General features: G+C 39.0%; 1 protein-coding gene across 2 annotated transcripts in view; it reads right to left on the bottom strand.

Moving 5' to 3' along the window:
• Window positions 1–5,970: 5,970 nt before the first annotated feature.
• wsb1 (WD repeat and SOCS box containing 1) overlaps window positions 5,971–16,720 on the bottom strand; it is a 23,600-nt gene continuing 12,850 nt past the window's right edge. For both annotated transcript variants that reach the window (XM_060848337.1, XM_060848336.1), the window contains exons 6-9: window positions 10,303–10,475; window positions 8,109–8,222; window positions 7,117–7,224; window positions 5,971–6,592 (exon numbers count right to left, since the gene is read on the bottom strand). In XM_060848337.1, the coding sequence (XP_060704320.1) occupies window positions 6,430–6,592; window positions 7,117–7,224; window positions 8,109–8,222; window positions 10,303–10,475 (558 nt within the window). In that variant the 3' untranslated portion in view covers window positions 5,971–6,429. The remainder of the gene's footprint in view (window positions 6,593–7,116; window positions 7,225–8,108; window positions 8,223–10,302; window positions 10,476–16,720) is intronic.

Genomic DNA, 16,720 nt, shown 5'->3' with positions numbered 1-16,720 from the left:
TTTGTGGTTCTCAAGTCGTCCCTCAGACACTCAATCACCACCACACCGCCTCTGCCAACCGCCAATCACTTCCTCTATTTCACTGATAGCACAGTTCCCTGGATAGCAGCATCTCTCTGCTACATTATGCTGTTGGTCATCCATCATCGGTGACCATACACAGGACGTCAAAATGGCCCGACTGCAGTGTCCAATCCTGTTGTATTACAAGCATGCACTCACACATTCCAGAACGGGACACGAGATAGCAGTCAGGTTCAGGATCCTGTACCGAATTACCTCTTCACCCAGCCATAGTCAGAATTTCGCACATCAAACTAGCCACAAAGTGTGGTTTGACCACTCCGCTAAAGTTACCTCTCAATCTTTTTCACCTAATTCTGTCAGAATAACCTGCCAATAATTTACTCTCTCAGACACTGGTCTAGTTTCCCATCAAATGAGTTGACATTATTGGCTCCAGCCACCCCCTGTGACAGTGAGTTACCTTTTCTCACCACTCCCTGAATGAAGAGGTTCCTTCCCAGTTTCCTATTGGATTTATGGTGACAATTCTATAATGAATGCTTCTATTTTCATTCTTCACCAACACTAGAGACATTCACTCTTTGTTTGCCCTAGCACAACTTTTCATTAGGTTACCCCATAGCCACCTCTTTTTCTGAGAAAAGAGACACAGTCTTATCTCACACTTGCATAAAAGGTAGGCTCCACATTTCTCATATCATTTTTGTAAATCATTTTGCAACATCTTCAGTGCCTCTGGTCAATATCTTTTGTCGAAGACGCCAACCAGAACTATACACGGCTTTCACTGGTGAAATGCACCGTGGATAATTTATGCACTAATCAACTCCAAGAGCTTAGGTCAACGTTTGAGGACTTTACTTCTCTATAGTAACAACTTGAGTCATGGTGATTTTACATTGAGTCTGCATTGATTATTGGCAATGTAACTCATCTACGTCAAGGAACCTTATTTCTTATTATTGGGTGGGGCAAGAGTGTCATGGTAAGATTTTAAAATGTTAATTTAGTAATGTTATTTTCAGTTTAAAGTACTTCACTGACTTGGCCAGGATTACCATGGGGATCAGTGAGGTTGCTCCGGGTGGATTGCTAGCCTCAGAGGTGGAAAGGGGATTCTGGTCCTGACTGCTAGATGATCCGAGTTCCTCCTCCCTCAGACATGTGTCTTAACAGGTTGATCAAAAATATCCATAATGCTTTCTGCTTAAAATTCAACGCCTGTTGATTGTTTTAAATTGGCCCTTTTGGTTGTGACACCACTGGGGGCCAATGATGACATTGGTGGAACCATATCCCACAGTGATCTGGTTGCCAGGAATAGAGAGAAGGGTGTGTGTATCTGTGTATATGTTTTTTTAACGCATGTGTTTTTGTGTGGGAGGGATAGTGGAGTGGGCAAATGGGATGGGTGGTGCAGAAAATCTAAAAATATTTGCTTTAAGTAAGGCACAGAGAATGGCACATGTTTGTCATATACACCATGCAATACATTTGCAGCCTTGCATTCCTCATGCATGGATCAGAGCCCAGGTTCATATCCCACAAGAAATAAAAGCCTCTAATCGGGGACAGTGTACACTCTCCTACACACCATACTGCTGTGAGCATTGACTGAGTGCGGGACAGTATCAAATCCCATGAACTGGATGGAGAAAAAACAGAGCAAAATAATTCAAAGAGCATCTTTTGTTTCAAGTGGCTGACCCATATCCCCAAGTTGCCAGGAGAAAATGCATCTTTTGAAAATAACTCACTGAAAATGAGGCAGGCACTACCATCTCTTCAATATCCTTGTCTAATGCAGGCTAGACCAGGTCATTAGTTATGAAGGAATAAGCAAACAGCAACAAATGAAAGGGGGAAATAAATGGCTTGAGAGCTGAAATCAGATCTCAACATCCTGAACCTACAGTTGACCATAGCACTAAGGAGGTAAAACGTGTGAAAAACCCTGAGGATGTACGAACCAGAGAAGGCTTGAAATAAAATGTAATCATGAACATGCAAATAAGGAACAGAAGCAGGCCACTCTGTCCCTCAAGTTAATTCTGCCATTTCTCACCAACTCTTTAAAACCTTTCACCCCACTGAATTAGAATTTATTGACCTTACATTAAAATATTTCGGTGACTGCTTCCACTGCCTTCTGAGGAGGAAAGTACCAGATGCTCAATCTTATGTCAGAAAATAATTCTCCCTATCGTAAATGGGTGACCCCATATTTTTAAACTGTGACCCCCATCCTAGATCCTCACACTAGAGGGTACATTCTCTGCAGATCTACCCTGTCAAAACCCCGCAGGATCTTTTATATTTTAATCAAATCAACCCCTGTTGACAAATGAGTGAAACACATTAATTACAATATTGACAGACACTTTCTGCTGTCATGTCAATTTTGAAAAGCTATGTCATGTCATGTTTAGAAATGTGATGAATCAAGTATTTCTTTGGGTGGGGGCGCAGGGGAGGAATGAAGCCTGCAGCTGTCAATATTAAGAGTGGTATGGTGGACTAGAAATCCAGAGTTCCAGACTATTGTTCTGGGGACACAGGTTCAAATCCCACGATTGCAGGTAGTAAAATTTGAATTCGATTTTTAAAAAAACTGGTATTAAAAGCTAACGGCGACCATGTACCAATCGTTAACTGTGGTAAAAACCCATCTGGTTCACTAATGCCCTTTAGAGAAGATATCTGGTGTTTTTACCCGTGTTTGGGCTACACATGACTCCAGACCCACAGCAATGTGGTTGACTTTAACTGCTCTCTGAAATGCAAGCCACTCAGATCAAAGGCAACAAATGCTGACCCAGCCAGTGACACTGATGTCCCACAAATGTTTTAAAAATAAGCAGCATTGGGTAATACAACTCAAAGCTAAGGTATTTTAAAAGAGGTTTGTTCATTGTTCAGCTTTTATTTTTCTGCTGTCAATGAAATTCTCTGACAACAGCCAATTTTATCCTTTTGGGAAAGAGTCTGCTGAATAATTGACAAAGTTCACAACTTCCGACCTTGTGCTTAATGGTTTAGCAATGTCCTAAGCGTACAATGAAAACTAGTACAATGCAAACAGCAAACTGAACAACATAATGTTTCTTTTATCATAAAAAATGAGACAAATTACAAAAAGAAAAATTGTATGATGAGGCAACATTTCATGGAAGGCAATGTTCTTAACAATCAAAGTGGATAATCAAAGTTGTGGATAATAGGTTGGCAGAGAATGAGCTTCCCTTAGCCATTGTTACTTGCACAGATTCTGATTGCTTTTACATCCCTTCTCTCCTCCACTCTTTCAGAAAACCCTTCACTAACGTGGTGAGATTGCAGTTTTCTGCACACAGCTTTTTGGTTTCCACCATAAGGACTATTGTGTAAGTGCGCTATGAGGATGAATCAAGCTTCTGTCTCTCCCCATAACGGAAAATGAATGAGTGACTCCATCCCTGGATTAAAAACAAAGTGCTAGAGAACCTCAGTAGGTCTGGCAGCATTTATGGACAGAAGGAAATAGTTCAGGTCTTCAAAATCCAAGAACTCTGCCCATGCCACTGGCCACTGTCTGAAGCATGTTGGATTTAGTGTTCTATTGTACGTTCAGTTGAGCTAACAACCTTGTATCCTCTTTGTTCCTAAGACTGCCTAGCTCATCTGTTGTTGAAATGATCCCCTATGGCTTTATGTTGAGATTCAACTATTCCAAAGGTCTCCTTGCTCACCTCCTATCTTATGCCTTCCATTAAGCTGAACTCATCCAAAATACTGCTGCTCGAATCCAAAATTAGAGAGTGTTTGAATCTGCATTCACTGACCTAAATCACCTCTGTCTGGCAAATCCTCAATTAAAACATTTTCATCCTTATTTTCCACATCTTCCCAACACTCATCAAAATCTGACCTTTCATACATCCCAGATTCTCATCACGCCTTCACTGAAGGCTGTCATCAGCTACTCAGGTCCTTAGCTCTGAAGTTCCCTCCCTCCACCTCTCCAGTAATTAAGGCAATCTGCCACAAATTACTTCTTCAACCATGTTTTTGGTCACCTGTTCTCTCACGCTGCCTAATAGCTCTTGGTGTCAAAGTTAGTCTGAGAATCCTTCTGTTAGAGAGATGTACAGCATGGAAACAGACCCTTTGGTTCAACCTGTCCATGACGACCAGATATCCCAACCCAATCTAATCCCACCTGCCAGAACCCAACCCATTTCCCTCCAAACCCTTCCTATTCACATCCAAATGCCTTTTAAATGTTGCAGTGTACCAGCCTCCACCGCTTCTTCTGGCAGCTCATTCCATAACCGTACCAGTCTGAGAGAAAATGTTGTCCGTTAGGTGTCCTTTGTATCTTTCCTCTCTCACCCTATACCTATGCCCTCTAGTTCTGGACTCCCCAACCCCAGGGAAAAGACTTTGCACATTTACCCTATCCATGCCCCTCAATTTTGTAAACCTCTAAACCCTGGCAACATCCTTGTAAATCTTTTCTGAACCCTTTCAAGTTTCACATCTTTCAGATAGGAAGGAGACCAGAATTGTACACAATATTCCAACAGTGGCCTAACCAATGTCCTTTACAGCCACAACATGACCTCCCAACTCCTGTATTCTATACTTTGACCAATAAAGGAAGGCATACCACTCGCCTTCTTCACTATTCTATCTACCAGTGACTCTACTTTCAAGGAGCTATGAACCTGCACTCCAAGGTCTCTTTGTTCAGTAACACTCGCCAGGACCTTACCATTAAGTATATAGGTCCTGCTAAGATTTGCTTTCCCAAAATGCAGCATCTCGCATTTATCTGAATTAAACTCCATCTGCCACTTCTCAGCCCATTGGCCCATCTGATCCAGATCCTGTTGTAATCTGAGGTAACCCTCTTCGCTGTCCACTACACCTCCAATTTTGGTGTCATCTGCAAACTTACCAACTGTACCTCTTTTGCTCACATCCAAATCATTTAGCACGTTAAATCCACCTAAACTTCCCATCTTTGGACAGTGGGAGAAAACCTACAGACATGGGGAAATTGTGCAAACTCCACACAGTTGAGTCTGGAATTGTACCCAGCTTTCTCATGCTGAGCCACTGTGCTGCCCGTGTTGCAGTTTTCATCTTCAAAGCATTCCAAACATTTTCAAAAATTACAGATATTAGCACATTGAGAAACTCCTGTCAACAGTGCTTCAAATTTGTGACGACACACTGGATAAAATTAGGAACGAGATATATTGATACATGCCAAGTGCAGAATAATAAAATCTGAGCACCAACACTACACCCACCAGCATTTCAAATGGTTCAGTTCAACTAATTAAAATTGATCAGGGCACTAAGATCAAGTCATGTTGGGACATGTGCTAGAAACTAGTTGGACAAGTTGTGGAGATTTGTTCACAATTCTGTTTGAGGTATGTACCTGGCAAATTACTTGTTTGACATTCAAGGGAGATGGATTGGTTCCTTGATTCGACCCAGGTTACCTAGCTCCAATTTTATTTGCATAACATATTCAAATGATCATGGCGCAACTTGTGAAGAAATGAATTTCCACATAATATGCAAACTTTGAGCAATGGCACAAAACATTAAATCATAACCTATTGAAATGCCTCTCACTTTACATCTATAGCTTGACTGGGCCCATTCTCAGGGACACATCACATTTGTAATTACAGCAACAGTTTTAACGTATTAAGATAAACCTGAAGTTTAGATGGATCGATTCTTTGATAATTAAAGTAAGTTTTAACTTCAGTTTGCTCAAAAGTAGAGCCTTGATGTACATGATCACTTATCCACAGTTTGCCATGAGTATGATGTTTTTCAGCTAAAGTAGGATAAAGATGGGCCATCTCACATGGAATTAACTGTAAACTTGCAGGTACATTACACAGCAGCAAAAATTGACATTTAATAAAACACCAAAGATAAAACTCAACTTCTCTTTAATAGATGAAGGAAATATAAATTCACATTTAAATGAAGTGCAGCTTTTGTCTGCATTTGCAAATGATAGTTTATAAAAACAGGTCTTTGGCAGTTGACATGACAACTGTTTCCTTTCAGTTGCAGACAATATTGAATAGCAAACCTTTCAGCCGTTTCCAAAAAAATACATTTACAAAACAAAATTTATTTACAAGAACAAAAAAAATTGGACCACCAAAACAGAATAGAAAGTAGCTATGGTACAAGCTGATATTTATATATAACGGTACAGGTTTACAGAATGTACAGTTTTTACAGAAAAAAATCTGTATGAACTAACCAGGCTCCAAATGAAAGTTTTGCTGACAAAGGCAGCAAAATACACCCGTTTGTCTACATCTAAACAATAAAGGCAACATACAACATAGGTTTTTTTTGAAGCTACGCAGCTCCAAATGGTCAGTTTGTGCGATATGTTAGATATTCAACTATCTTTGGTGGGATAGGCAGGTTCTCAACAGACGTGGTAACCATTACTCTTCGCAGAGCCATGCGACAGAGATGCTGAAGACTAGGGACGTACCTGGGAGTGGCCCAGAAGTGAACACTACCATCTTGTGTCCTTTGGAGAAAAAAATAAAGCAAATGTAGCATTAATGTTTGATCCAAGGTCAGCAACTAAAACATTAAAAAAGTACGTGGCAGTGGCAGAGATATGACAGCAATCACCTTCTCACTTGCTTAAAAGTACCATCAACAAAACAAAACTTATCTCCAAAAAGAAAAACCATATTCATAGTTACTGATATCCATTCTCACTAATTTGAAAATGAGATGAGTAATACAGGAAGCACAGTTTTCCCAAATCTGAATTCAAAAGAAACTGGACAACTGCAAAACAATTAGGACTCCTTTACTTTTCCTTCGGAATTCAAAGCATCTGGAATAAACACTACAGAAGGTGGAGAAACAACAAAATGCTGAAGAAACTCAGCATGTCTAGTAGCATGTATAGAGGACACTTAACACTTAGAAGAGACATTAGATTCTTCGGAATGCAAACCTCATTTGAAAATTGCAAATGAATACAGCATCACATTAAACAAACTCCAAGCATCATGAAAGGTCAGCTATTAATATACCTACCCAGTAGCAAGAACACTACCATCTGGAGAAAAGGCACAACATAGGCCATTACTTAAAGGAGCAACTTCTGCTGGGCAATCTTTATCAATCCTCCAGAATCTCACCATTCTGAAATAAACAACATTAGCCAGTTCACACAATTAATCTAGTATGAAATATGGAACAGCAGAAGGCTAATAAATACAGATCCACAAGAAATTTCTCATCAATCTTAAATGGGCTACCACATATCAAGACCTTAGCAGTTCTGCAGAGTTTGCAAATTTTAGCAGAAATCATTTCACAATTAGAATAAATCCAAACCAAGATTACTCCAGTCATTTCAGAAATAACTGGATGAGAAAATTAATCAAAGAGGAATGATGAGAATTTATCCGAGGAATAAAAAGTTAGTTTAATCTCATTAAATACATTGAGTCAATTTTCCAATTGGTAACACTGACAGAATTTGCTGCTTGAGGGCTTGAAATAAAAGTTTTTTCAACTGCAGTGTTTTGAAGCTTCTAAATCAGGTTTATAAAAATTTAATAAAATCCAAATCTTAGGTGTAACTCATGTAAATTCCCTCCGGTTTAAAACAGAAAGAATATTCTTGTTCCAGGATTACTTCCATTCCAAATTTTAAACCAAAAAAGGTAGAGTTAGCCCAGAACAGAAAAATCTTTCAAGCAGCTTTTGAGAATTAAACTACTTATGAATCCAACTCCAATATAAGTAAGTTATTCTAAATGATTGGACTTTCAACAACCGAAATAAATATAGTGAGCATGTATCATTGAGATTGAGGTATGTGGCACTACAGAAGGAGGTACAGCTAACTGTTGTAATATATATTCTTGATCCAGCACACAAAATACATGGGAACAGCCAATCCGAAGAGTCAAGCTCCTCCTTCCTGTGTTCACTGCTGCTGACTTCAACACTGCCACTATGACATTAGCATTCCTCCAGAAGAGAAATTCTACCCCTCAAAATATTTAATATCCACTTACTTGTCATCAGCAATACTAGCAATGTGCAAACCATCATGGCAAAAGGCAACAGATTTCACCCAGCGATCATTTGCTCCACCAGCAAATATTGGAGTTGGAGGTGGAAACAGGTGCCTGCAAAGATAAAAGTGAAAAAGTCAAACTCATGAAAACATCTTAACTTTCCCCCTTTACAAATTGAAAGGCATGCACTGCATTACACTTTTAGAATGTGAAACCTCTGAATGACGTATTTAAACTAGTAAGTTTATTGGGCAATTGTTGGGAAAAATGAGAGACACTGCAAAGCTTGAGAGTTTTAAATCATCATAAACCCAACTACATACTCTTTCTTCTCCCCAACCCCAAAAACCTCAGGCTCCCAAGTGATAAAGCTGAAATGTTTTGATGGCAGCAATTCTAATTAACATGTATAAATCTTCGTTTGTACCAAGAAAATTTACATCAACAAGATCCAAAAGCTGAACACAATTTACATTTTTCTGAGAAAGAAATTTAATTGGTGGCTATTGTTAACAAAAACTGGTTATTCAGATTGATGCACAAGTGCTCAACTCTTCATGAACATCTTTTGTCAAGTCAATAATTTAATTTCTCACCACCTCTATGCGAATAGTGACCTACTACTTTGTAGCTTTGTGGTATCCTATAAATTCCGAATGAAGTGCATTGAAGTAATACAGCACATCAAAAGTGTAAAAGCAAGCACCATCTAATGGTTTATTCTACAGTTCTACAGGAGTTCACAGGGGCATTCCCCACCACTTTCTTCCAGACAACAAATGCTAACTTACGTGTCAGCAATACTCAAAACCCACGAACAAATTTTAAAAAACAAACATGTAGTGCAGTGCTGCAACACTGCGAACCAAGTTCAGAATTAGAGAACACAGAACTATTGAACACAGGAACAATGCCTTCAATCACTATGTCTGCACCAACCAAGATGCCATTCTAAACTAATTCCATCTGCCCACTTGTGGTTCATATACCTCTATTCCCTGCTTGTTCACATGTCTGTCTAAATGACTCTTAAATGCTGCTATCATATTTGCTTCTACCACTACCCTGGCAGGATATTTCAAGCACCCAACTACCCTCCAAAACCCCTGCAGCATATGATCACCTCAAGCTCAAGCCAAAACAATCCAACTTTGTCTCACCTCTCCTTATAGCTAATACACTCCGATTCAGGCAACATCCTGGCAAACCTCTTTTGCATCCTCTCCAAAGCCTCCACATCCTTTGTTGTGTGGCAACCAAAACTGCAGTACTATTCCAAATGTGGCCTGAAGTTCTATATAGCTGCAACATGACTTGCCAACTTTTGTACTTAATGCCCCAATTGAAGGGAAGCATGCTGCCCACTTTATCCACTGGTTTTGCCAATTTCAGAGAGTAATGGACTCCTATCCCATTGATCCTTCGGTATCAATACTCCGAAGGTCATTGACTGTATACTTTCCTCACGCATTTGATCTCCTAAAATGTATTACTTATCACTTGCCCGGATTAAACTCCACCTGCCATTCCTCTGAATTTCCAAATGATCTACACCTTGACTTATTGTCAACCTTCTTCACTAACCATAACTCCAATTTTTGTGTCACCTGCAAACTTACTAATCAGACCACTGAAATTTTCATTCATATTACAAACAGGTCCTTTGATCACCAAACACTGTCCTTGTAGAATACGACTGACCACAAACCTTCAATTAGAAAAATACCTCCTCTCCACAACTATCATCTGTTGATAACAATGTCAATTTCATATCAACTTATGAACTCACTGTGAATCCATGTAGCTTAGCCTTCTGGACCAGCCTACCATGAAATACTTTGTCAAATATTTTTAAGTCCATGTAAACTACATCCACAGCGTAACCCTGAATCACTTCTTACAACCTCAGATCTGAGACATGACTTACCCTGCACAAAGCCATGCTGACCACCTTTAATAAGGCCATTCTTTTCCAAATGTGTGTAAATCCTGCCCTTAAGAAACTTTTCCTATAATTTCCCTACCACTGATATAAGTATGTAAACGTTGTCAAGTAGAAGCCCATAGAGACCAGACACCAATATGAATCAGCACCCCAGGAGAGGATGAGCAAAAAAATTCAGACTGTTCAGTGTTATTATATAATAATATAATTGGCTGCATTACCTATTACTGAACTGCAGTCACTTACCCCAGTTCGAACAAAATACTGCCTGTATGTGGATCCCATACAATAACTCGCGTATCATATGAGGCTGTAGCCAACAATGCTCCATCAGGAGAGAATTCACATGATACCACATCATTAAGGTGACCTTCAAGTTTACGGATCATGGTGTAGCGTTCCATGTTCCACAGAAAAACCTGCAATGAGAAAATTGAGGTTTACAGCTCCAGTTTATGGTTCGTCTTCCCAAACAAGATCTAGTTAATTTATAATGTCAGGTTTAGTATAAATTTTCAAGCAATCAAGTATTTCAAATTATACAGTACTTCCAAATTGATATGCTCAGTGTCATTATTGCAACTAAAAATTTTTAAGCGATATTTACAAACATGCCAGCTATAACTATTTATTCTAAATAACATATCCAACATTTTACTTTCCACCATCCACAAAGGATGTTTAAATAATTTAAACAGTTTTACAAGTTTTAAAAATTACATCTTCCAATTGAAATTTAACACTTCAGAAACAAAAATGTAGAAAAATACAGTACAGGTAACTTAAGCATAACATTTTGTTACTCCAACGGAACCTCCATTCAGAGTTAAAGTTCACGTGTGTTTACAAAACGTTTTCATCAGGAGCGAGAGCCTATGAAACAGCAGATACTGCAAGAGAAAAGAACATGTTTGACGGCCTAAAGGAACAATCCTTTGGCAAACAGCACAAAACTGAGGCTACAATATTACATTTTGGGATATATTACAGTTATGAGAACACATTAACCAGATGATTCAATTACAGAGAAAAACTTCGTAAAATGTATACGATAGTCATATATGCAATATTTTTGATGGACATATAAACTGAACTTTTCCACAGACCTACTGGGTCACATACCCCTCCACTGGTCAAAGAGCACAGACCTCCCCTATTTCAAGGACAGTAACCCAGTCATAACTTGGACTCCTTTCCATCAGCATGTAACCAATCTAGCCTTGGCCTGGCACCTCTTTACAGCCACATGGAAATCATTCTAACACAAAAATAAAAGATGCGCTTTCTCCACTCCTGTAAAAACATGGCAGCGCACAGAGTTACAGCAACACCATATATATCTGCGTATTCTTGTGTGTAAAGATCAGAAGGATTTTTGTTGCAATATCATTGTGAATTAGAGTTTTAAAGATGCAAATTAATGATAGATACATTTGCCCTAAGTGATTTTTAAAATTATGCAAACTTCCACCCAAGCAATACATACAAGACCAATTTAGTATACTAATAATCTTAACTGCCTTTTGGTCATTCCAAATAATCTGCTGAAAGTATTTAAAAGCTGAAATTGCCCAGATAATACACTAAAATAAATAATGCAGTGTTTTCTCAACATCTATGCAAGTTAATTATGTAGTCAAGCAAATGTTATAATTTCAATTTGATTTAAATAAGCATTGCCATTGCCTGTTCCTTCCCTTCTGTTACATACAATTAAAATAGTCAACATTTTTCATGTCTTCAAAAATAAGGAATTACTGATGCATCAGTCACAGACTAAATGTGATTCCTTCCGTTTTACAACTTTTGTTCTTGAATTCTGACTTATGCTAGGAGAGATTTTCAGGTACTGGGTACCCTCCAGTTCCATGCCCAAGTAATTGCTCAAGAGCTAATCTAGACAACATGTATCAACAAGCTGGAGTGTATCGCAGAACAATTCTGTCCTCCTCCGAACTCACCACATGCACACATACTGAGAGAGCTGCAATCAAAGGCAAGATTCTTAACCAATGCTCCCTACTCATCTCTCAGAAGGCAAAGCCAGTATAACTGGCCTAACACTGCCCTGACCGAAAACATTATAGCATAGACCAAGTATTATAAGTCGAGTTCTTGGTACATTACAACTACTCAGTAGATAATTTATCAACCCATCAGTGCAGTTCAGGCTCAATGTGCTCACCAAAAGGATATAGTGGATAGCAGAAAGTAAAACTGCAGACTTATTTCACCTCCAAACTATAGCACATTGATGATTAACTCTACAGCACTGCGCATTTCTATATTTTCTGGAAATAGAAATAAAAGATCTACCATACACACTGAATATTTAAAACAGTATTCATAGTAGGTAGTCCAGTGGTGCAGCAGACTGGTGCTCCAATGGGAATTCAACAACATAGGTTCACATATTTGTGATTGCCCACGCAGCATTCCCGATCTTACCCGGGCTGTCTGGGGGGGGAAGAACCAAGCTGAAGTCAAGTCCCTCCCAAATAGGAGGAAGAGGGAGGAAAAAAGCAAAAACCAAGGAAGTTATCCTGGGCTGCTCTCACACACCTTCTGGTAACATTGTCAGAGGCCAGGGAGCAGGTCGCCTGCCCACCCTCTGCCAGGAATGGTACATGCTGCGGGAGATCTAAAGAGGAAAAAAATACTTAGTAAAGTGGGGGAAAAGATTAAATGTTTCCGTTAAACTGTTCAGCAGTACGTCGCTATCCATAACTATTACGAACAAAAAGAAACTGGCCAATTCACATTTCTGGCTTTGAAAGATGACTACACTCCATGGTAAGTCACAAGAGAGAATGTTTTGAAAATGACATGCCCTGCAAAAACTTACAATAGTCACTGAAAACAGCCTGGGTTTGCTGCTCATGTTCTTGCCAGTTAACAATTTCTCCCATTCTCTGTAAATTTATAGGAAGGTTGTAGCTGCCAAGAGCAGACATCAAGATCCCAGCCACGTAAATAAGAGTCAAACTTGCCACAATCTGTCAAACTAGGACGCATAAAATTTTGCTAAAAACAAAAAAGGGCATAAACCAGAACCTGTTTATGTCTTACTTTATGAATGTACCTTGCACTCAAGAGATGCTTCCTTTCTGCACAGCTACTACTATTGCCAATGTCCTTCTTTCTGCACCTTTTGTGCAGCATGACTGGACAGGCAAGACCTAAATTTGAAGTAGATCAGCTCAACTGCCTTTACTCAACGGCAAGAAAACAAAGAAAAATCACAAATATAGTAAATTGCAATTTATTAAATGGGGCTCTTCCGATAGCTGACTGAAGGAGTGCACTACTTACTGAGAAACTCAGCCATTACATCAAAAGTCCAGATTTCACTTGTCGTTTGGAAAGGGCCAACAAAAGTGAACTTTTTTTTAAGATAAGGGCCATGGAAAAGAAGATAAAAATAAAAAGCAGAACCAAAACAGCACATACAACACAGAAGAAAGCCATTCAGCTTTTCAAACAGCAAAATTCTTAATCCTAGCAATATGGCTTCTGAAAACAACTTAAGGTGAGGGAAGCAAAGGCTAAATTTGTAGATGGCAAAAAGATAGGGAGAAGTATGCTGTGAAGAGGACATAGAAGGTTGCAAACAGATTGGTTGAATGAGTCAAGTCTGGCAGATGGAGCATAATGTGGGAAAATGAGAAGATGCTTGTTTTGGCAGAGTATTTTAAAAAGTGCGAGGAGAGAGAGAGAGAGAGAGAGAGAGAGAGAGAGAGAGGAGAATATGTAATACATGAAAAACAGATCAGTCAGGATCTTATTCAATGGTGCAGCAGAATTGTATGCCTACAAATAAATGGACCACCAGGAACTAGGCTTGGTTAAAACATCCCTTCTGGCTAAAAGTCCACTTTCTGGGCTCCCAACATGATAATATAGTTAAACAGGCTACTTGAATAAGTATGCTTGCAAAAATATAGTTAAACATGAATCTTTAAATATATTTGGTGAGTGGAAGGAAATGATCAGTTTAAACATTGACGAATTTCAAATGTTTGAGGTCGCTATATTCTTGGGTAATGTCAATGACAAAAAGTGCTTAGTGAAGTTACTTGATGACAATATTGTAAACAAGTCCTTACTAACAACTTGAAAAGATAATTTAAAATTTACAATTTGAGCTACTTCTAACTATGAACTTAGATATACAAAGCTGTGGTCTATTAAAATTGATACAAAACTTATAAAACTACATTCAACATTCCTTTAAAAGGAGCCAATTGCTAAAGATGCAGAATCAAAGTTTACATTTCAGGAAGTTATTTAAAATAAGCAGAGATCCAATTCATACTGCATTGAGTAAGAGTTCAGAAGAGTTTACCTTTTACTCGATATGAAAATAACTGAATACAATAACAGGTTTTAAGTCAATTTAACTTTGTTGGCTTTCTGCTTTTATTAACCAACTCTGAAAAATCCTGAAATATGAACAGATGTTCCACAGCTTTAAGATAGACTAATGTGCTGCCTGTATTATTCAGGGTTCAGTTTGACTATTGGATTTTGGAAGCTGTTCAAAATTGAAGCATCTTTTGTTGCAGATGTGATCATGTGATACTGAATAATACCACAAGAATGTTGAGAACAAAAATTTGCACAACTGCAAATATTACACTATTAAAAATAAGCATTTATATAGCAGGTGGACTTTCTTTGTAAGGCAGAAATCCAACATTTGGAAACAAAGAAATAATAAGTAAAGCAATTAAAATGCAATCTAAATCTGAAAAGGAGCACCCAATCATTCTGAACTTTCAAATGCTTTTAAATTGACTGACTGTTTAAAAAATAAAGGAGAGATTAAATTAACTTGAGTATGTGCATACAAATGTTTTCTCTGGGTCATTAATAAGTTGTGCAAGCATTAGATGAAATGCACTTGATTTGATCATCTTCTCCTCCCTCCATGGTCTAGTTAGTGAATTTAATTCTAGAGTCTGAAGAAGGGTCACAGGAGTTGAAACATTATCTGTCTTTTCTCCACATTGGTTGCCAAATCTGAGTTTCCCCAGCAATATAGTTTTGATAATTTTACAATACAGTGTGCATAATCAGTAGCAGTTACAACTGTCATTTATTACACCACAAAAATTAATACAACTTGGAAGTGATCCAAGCAATGAAGCTCTTAAGAGAATTCAACTGTAAGACCATGAGTATAGTAGAAATAGATTGCTTGGCTCATTGAATTAGTTCCACCATTTGACCACGGCTGATGTGTTTCTCAAATCCATCCCACTGCCTTCGCCCCGTAACCCTTGAGATGCTTACTAATCAAGAACCTTTCTGACTTAAAGACACTCAATGACATCACCTCCATAGCCTTCTGCAGCAAGGAGATCTATGGATTCACCACCCCATGGCTAAAGTAATTCCTCATCTCAGTTCTAAAGAGTCGTGTCTTCGCTGTGAGGCCGCGCCCTCAGGTCTTAGTCTCACCAACTAGTAGAAACATCTTCACATCCACTCTATCTTGAATTCTGAAAGTTTTAAATGAGATCCCTCCTCATCCTTCTAAACTTCTTCACGTACAACAAAGCCATAATTTCAACTGCTCCTTATATGACAAGTCCTTCATCCCCAGGATCAGTTTTGTAAAACTCCTCTGGAATCCCTGCAACATTAGCGCATCATTTCTTACGTGTGGGACCCAAAACTGCTCTTAATATTCCAAATGCAGTCTGACCAGAGCCTTTCAGCCTCAGCAGTACATCTCTGCTCTTGTATTTTAGCTCTCTTGAAATGAAAGCTAATACTGCATTTGCCTTCCTAACTACCAATTCAACCTGCACGTTTGTCTCGCCTACCTCAAGAGAATCCTAAAGTGCGATTCAAGTCCCTTTGTACTTTAGATTTCCTAAGCCTTTCCTCGTTTAGAAAGGGTCAACACTTATATGCTTCCTACCGAAGTGCAAAATCTCACTTCCCCACATTGTAGTCCATGTGTAACTTCGATGCCCATTCTCCCAACTATTCAATCCTTCTGCAACCTCCCAGTTTCTTCAACACTTCCTGTCCTTCCATCTACCTTTGCCAAGTGCAAACTGAACAGTAAGACTCTCCATTCCTTTGTCCACATTGTTAACATGATCAGTTGCAGTGCCAACATTCAGCCTTACACAACTACACTAGTCACCTGCTGCCATCATTAAAAAGACCGCTTTACTCCCACACTCTGCGTTTCAACAGGCAGCCAATCCTCTTACCTTATTTAGCAGCCTCCTGGAGGCTTATGCAACCCAAACAAATAATGTCCACTTACTCATCACCCAAAATAAGTTTAATAGGTTGGACAGATGTAACATCCACTTGATGAAGCCATGTCCTGTTTTACCATGCAGTGCCAAGTACTCTGGAATCTCATCCCTAATAATGGACTCTCAAATCTTACTGACTGAAGTCAGGCTAACTGACCATAATTTCCTGTCTTCTGCCACCCACCCTTCTTAAACAGGGGTGTTACAGTCATTTTCTAGTCATCCAAGACTCTCCCTGACTTCACTGATTATTGACATATCACCAGTGCCTCAGGACTTTGGGGTGTAGTCCATCTAGTCCAGGTGATTTATCCTGCAGACCTTTCAGCTTCCCCAGCACCCTGTCCTTAGTGACAGCCAGTACACTCACCTCAACCCTTGAC

This window comes from Hemiscyllium ocellatum, chromosome 31 (assembly GCF_020745735.1).
Source record: "Hemiscyllium ocellatum isolate sHemOce1 chromosome 31, sHemOce1.pat.X.cur, whole genome shotgun sequence".
In the NCBI taxonomy this organism is placed as follows: domain Eukaryota; kingdom Metazoa; phylum Chordata; class Chondrichthyes; order Orectolobiformes; family Hemiscylliidae; genus Hemiscyllium; species Hemiscyllium ocellatum.
This window is presented reverse-complemented; position numbering and strand designations above follow the sequence as displayed.